This window comes from Aegilops tauschii, chromosome 5 (genome assembly GCF_002575655.3).
Source record: "Aegilops tauschii subsp. strangulata cultivar AL8/78 chromosome 5, Aet v6.0, whole genome shotgun sequence".
Lineage (NCBI taxonomy): Eukaryota > Viridiplantae > Streptophyta > Magnoliopsida > Poales > Poaceae > Aegilops > Aegilops tauschii.
This window is the reverse complement of record NC_053039.3, coordinates 106,198,773-106,203,970: the sequence shown is the minus strand read 5'-3', so window position 1 is coordinate 106,203,970 and position 5,198 is coordinate 106,198,773. Positions and strand designations below refer to the sequence as shown.

The window sequence follows — 5,198 nt, the reverse complement described above, 5'->3', positions numbered from 1 at the left end:
AAGCCATCTAGCTTGGGCCAAAAGCACCCGAAATGACACTGTCTAGCTCCCGGGAAAGGTGCGGAACAATCAAGAAGAAGGGGGTGATGGTCGAATACAGCGGAAGGGACACCGCAAAAGGCAATGCGGGTGCTCGGAGCTCATAGAAGAAGAGTAAAGTAAGCGGTCCTTGCGGACCAACATTGGGTTGTCACGTTCACTAGACTAGGTGTATCGACACCCATGCATGTACATATCACGCAATCCCTCATTCGCAAGGAATCGACGAAAGCGGATCATGATGCGATGGTTGAGGTTAGGGTTATTTTGTCTTCCGTCGAGAGGATCATATTGAAGTCTCCCTCGATAAGCCAAGGTGCAATCGGGGGAAGCACGAACATCATGGAGATCCGCGAGGAACGCAATCTTTTCATTGTCCCCAAATTATGTCGTATAAATTTAGTTAAAATATCAATGCTTTCCAAATTGAACTGAATATTTAGAAGAAAATATAACAACTATAATATTGAATAAGTACATCATAGAAATATATCTAATCATGAATAACTTTATATTTAGTTGATATTTTTTTATCTTCATACTAGCCTTTTATCTTTATGGAAACAATTTTTATTTAGCAGATTAAAAAATATATCAAATCAGTTAAAATATAAAAAATAATATATTGCAAAAAAAATACTATCTTGCAAAAGTATTGTCGTAAGAGTTTGATGAAGGTCATCTCCAAAAAAAAAAGGAGTTTGATGAAGGGATAATAAATCGATGGAGACGGAGTTGTACTGGTTTTTTTTAGGGGTAGACGGAGTTGTACTGGCGGTACACGAATACAGTACACGGCCGACTAGCTAGCCTGTCCCACTAGGGCCCAATAATAACTCTGGCACTCGAGTTCACTTGTACGTATACGTAGCGATCTCCACACCACACCAATATTCCAAAGTTCAAACCAAACACGAGAGGCAAAAAGCAAAGCAAACCACCTATATTAACGTACAGGCACGTACACAGTTCCGACCCACCAATCGATCGAGCTCTCGTCGTGTCGTGTCGCGTCGAAGATCATCGATCGCCGTCGTCCCGTCATGGCCACCTCCGGCCACATCGTCGTCGACGTCGGCACCCATGAAGATGCTTCGGCGGGTCAGCCGCCCGTCGCGCCAGTGCCGTACCGGCTGTCCTTCACTGACCTGTCGTACACCGTCAGGACGCGCGGCGGCAGGCTGGCGAGCCTGCTGTCCCGCGCCAGGGCGTCCACGGATTCGCCATCACCGTCAACCACCAGGGCGCTGCTGAACGGCATCTCCGGCGAGGCCCGGGAAGGGGAGCTCTTCGCTGTGATGGGCGCCAGCGGGTCCGGCAAGTCCACCCTTGTCGACGCGCTCGCCGGCCGGATCGAGCGCGAGAGCCTCCGCGGCACCGTCACGCTCAACGGCGAGCCCCTCCACGGCCGCCGCCTCCGCGCCATCTCCGCCTACGTCATGCAGGACGATCTGCTGTACCCGATGCTCACGGTGCGGGAGACGCTGATGTACGCCGCTGAATTCCGCCTCTCCCGCGCGCTCTCCCCGGCCAGGAAGCGCGAACGCGTCGACGCGCTCATCGACCAGCTCGGCCTCACCAGCGCCGCCGACACCGTCATCGGCGACGAGGGGCACCGTGGGGTGTCAGGAGGCGAGAGACGCCGTGTCTCCATCGGCACGGACATCATCCACGACCCGATCCTGCTGTTCCTCGACGAGCCAACCTCCGGGCTCGACTCGGCGAGTGCGTTCATGGTGGTGCAGGTGCTCCTCGACATCGCGCGGAGCGGCAGCGTCGTCGTGATGACCATCCACCAGCCCAGCGCTCGGATCCTCGGCATCCTTGGCCGCCTCCTGCTCCTCTCCCGCGGCCGCACCGTGTACGCCGGCACGCCTGCCGGCCTCATGCCCTTCTTCCACGAGTTCGGCAAGCCCATCCCGGAGAACGAGAACCCGGCCGAGTTCGCGCTGGACACCATCAGAGAACTCGAGCGCCAGCCTGATGGCGCTGCGCAGCTCGCGGACTTCAACGCCAGGTGGCAAGCAGACCACAGGATCATCGAGACTGTCAACGCGATGCCGCTAGAGGTCGCCATATCCGAGAGCGTCTGTCGTGGGAAGCTGGTGGCCGGGACTGTCACAGGGACGGCGTCATCGGTGCCGACGTACGCGAACCCGCTGACGGTGGAGGTGTGGGTGCTGATCAAGCGCTCCTTCACCAACACGCGCCGCATGCCGGAGCTCTTCGGCATGCGCCTGGGCACCATCATGCTGACTGGGCTCATCCTGGCGACCATCTTCCTGCGCCTCGACGACACGCCCAAGGGCGTCCAGGAGCGGCTGGGCTTCTTCGCCATGGGAATGTCCACCATGTTCTACGTCTGCGCCGACGCGCTGCCGGTGTTCGTCCAGGAGCGACACATCTACCTCCGCGAGACGGCGCACAACTCGTACCGCCGCTTGTCCTACGTGCTCGCCAACTCCGTCGTGTCTTTCCCGCCGCTGGTCATCCTGTCCCTGGCGTTCGCGGTGACCACGTTCTTCGCCGTGGGCCTCGCCGGCGGGGGCGCGTCGTTCGCCTTCTTTGCGCTGATCATTCTCGCGTCGCTGTGGGCGGGCAGCGGGTTCGTGACGTTCCTGTCGGCGGTGGTGCCGCACGTGATGGTGGGCTACACGGTGGTGGTGGCCATCCTCGCCTACTTCCTCCTCTTCTCCGGCTTCTTCATCAACCGGGACAGGATTCCCAACTACTGGATATGGTTCCACTACATTTCACTCGTCAAGTATCCCTACCAAGCTGTGTTGCAGAACGAGTTCGGCGACGCGAGCCGGTGCTTCGCGCGCGGGGTACAGATGTTCGAGGGGACACCCATCGCCGGCATGACGGAGGCCGTGAAGTTGAAGGTGCTCGGCGCGATCAGTGCGACTCTCGGCACAAACATGACGGCCGCCACGTGCGTCGTCACCGGTGCCGACGTGCTAAGGCAGCAGGCCGTCACGGACCTAGGGAAGTGGATGTGCCTCCTGGTCACGGCGGCATTCGGCTTCTTCTTCCGTGCTCTCTTCTACGTCGTCTTGCTCGTCGGGAGCAAGAACAAGCGCAAGTAGACCGCCATCGAGAAATCATTAAATTTGCTCTGTTTCTTCTCAAGTACAAATATCTGTAGTATAGGAACCGTGCGTAATTGATTTATCTGTTGATTTATATATTCGAGTTGTTCGATCTCTAGGTGCTTTTCAGCTTTTGCATAGTGGATTGTCCGAATGAGACAGAGACCTGACCTGTGTCCCAAGTCCTACCAGCTTTTTTTCAGACACCCAACTCAATTCCTTTTGAATAAATATATAATGACCTTCACTTACTCTCTTTTTTTTAGCATTCGCTGTTCTGATTTTTTTTTTTGAAACTTCTGTTTTGATATTACTCAGCTGCTACAATGTCTCAACTATCCTTGTAATAATTTCCAAACAACCTCCTCTCCTTTGTTCTGGAGCAGTTGGTGCAACCTTCTATGTTTTGCTAGTGGAACACAATCTCTCGCCTTGAAACCATGTCGTCAAATTAGGCACACCCAACTTCCAGAATTTTAACACAAATTATGCATCTCCCTGAAACTAGATTCACAAGTCTTGGCAATCAAATCCAAAATATTACTACTCCTTTCGATCCATATTACTTGTCTTTCTTTTTAAGCACTGACCGTAGAACAATTGTTCTACGGTATTTTCATTAATTAAATATATGTACAATTACACGTCTTACAAAGAAAAAATCCATATTACTTGTCGCTGATCGAAGAGTATTCGTCACATGACATAGACGATAAGAAACTCTGTAATTGTCTTCTGCGACTATAGCTACCTTGTACACGATATGTACACACAAGTAACATGTCTGTGAACACTGGAAACATATTTGAAGGGCCCAAAGAGGATTCCAGAAGAAGATTAAACTCCTCCTGTGTATTGCAAATCTGAAGCACTTGCGTTGTATTATGAGTTTTTTTTTAAACAGGCAAAAGACTTGCCATTTCATTGATTAAGAAAAAGAGGAAACAGGGTCCGAATACAGCAGCCACATAGTGGCGAAAAAAGAACAACTACTCACGAGGCAGAATCACATCTAAACTCTTGGCCCCCGCAGAAACCCATAGGCTTGCCTCATCAAGGATCTTGTCCACGATAATCATCGAAGGCGTAAAAGTATTTCTAAAACCCCTAGCGTTCCTCTCCTTCCATAGCTCCTAGGAGACCAACATAAGGAGCGAGGCCATTCCCTTCCGAGATGGCGAACGCGCAAGGGAAAGCTTAGTCCATCAGTCGTTGACATTGTTCATAGTTGCCCAATCATGCGTCGAGAGGTCAACCAGCCCAATCCTCGCCTTAATCGTGTTCCAGACGGTGATCGAAAAGCGGCACTGGAACAGAAGATGGGCCGCCGATTCCTGGACCTGGTTGCGGAGCGGGCACAAGCCGCAATTTGGCCATCCCCTCCGTTGTAGCCTATCAGCCGTCCAAACGTATTATGAATTTTTTTGTTCAATCGAGGATGACTACAATAGAATCTGTGTTTGAGGTGAAAAACAAGAAAGAGAACCTATGTCATTCGATTAGAGACCGAACGGCACAAATTTTGGTGGAGGGTATGTTGCCGCTTAATGTACATTTTACGACTCCCCCTCCCACCGAGCGTTAGATAGAAATAGCTTTTCTATAATACATAGGGAAATGAAAGTAAATGAAATGATCATCGATTTTGATACATAGGGAAACCTGCATACAAATTTTGTATCATTAAACTGAAGTCACTATTAAGTTTATCTATTTGATCTAGTATGCCGTATAAAGCTTCTGTTGCATGGTAGCCACGTAACCGGTGCTGGAGTTGATGCATGTTTCGAAAGTACTCATTCCATTCATAAATATAAGATGTTTTGAATATTTTAATGAGAAAAGTATACTTTTCGTCCCTCCACTCTCGGTGAAGTTTAGATTTGATCCCTCAACTTTGAAACCGGACAATTTGCACCCCCAACTACCGAAACCAGACAAGGATCATCCCTGGTCTCGATGACTCAAATCCGCGTAATTTTTTCATATCCGTAATTTTTTTGAAATTCACATACCCTTTTCAAATCCATATAGTTTTGTCAAGGTCGCGTATATTTTTAAATAAAC

General features: G+C 50.5%; 1 protein-coding gene across 1 annotated transcript; it reads left to right on the top strand.

Annotated features, from left to right (window-relative positions):
• The first annotated feature begins 686 nt into the window (after nt 1-686).
• On the top strand, nt 687-4,320 carry LOC109784407 (ABC transporter G family member 5-like). Its single transcript, XM_020342998.3, has one exon. It carries the CDS (start codon nt 1,083-1,085, stop codon nt 3,126-3,128), a length of 2,046 nt encoding a protein of 681 aa, XP_020198587.1. The 5' UTR covers nt 687-1,082; the 3' UTR covers nt 3,129-4,320.
• The last annotated feature ends 878 nt before the right edge of the window (nt 4,321-5,198 follow it).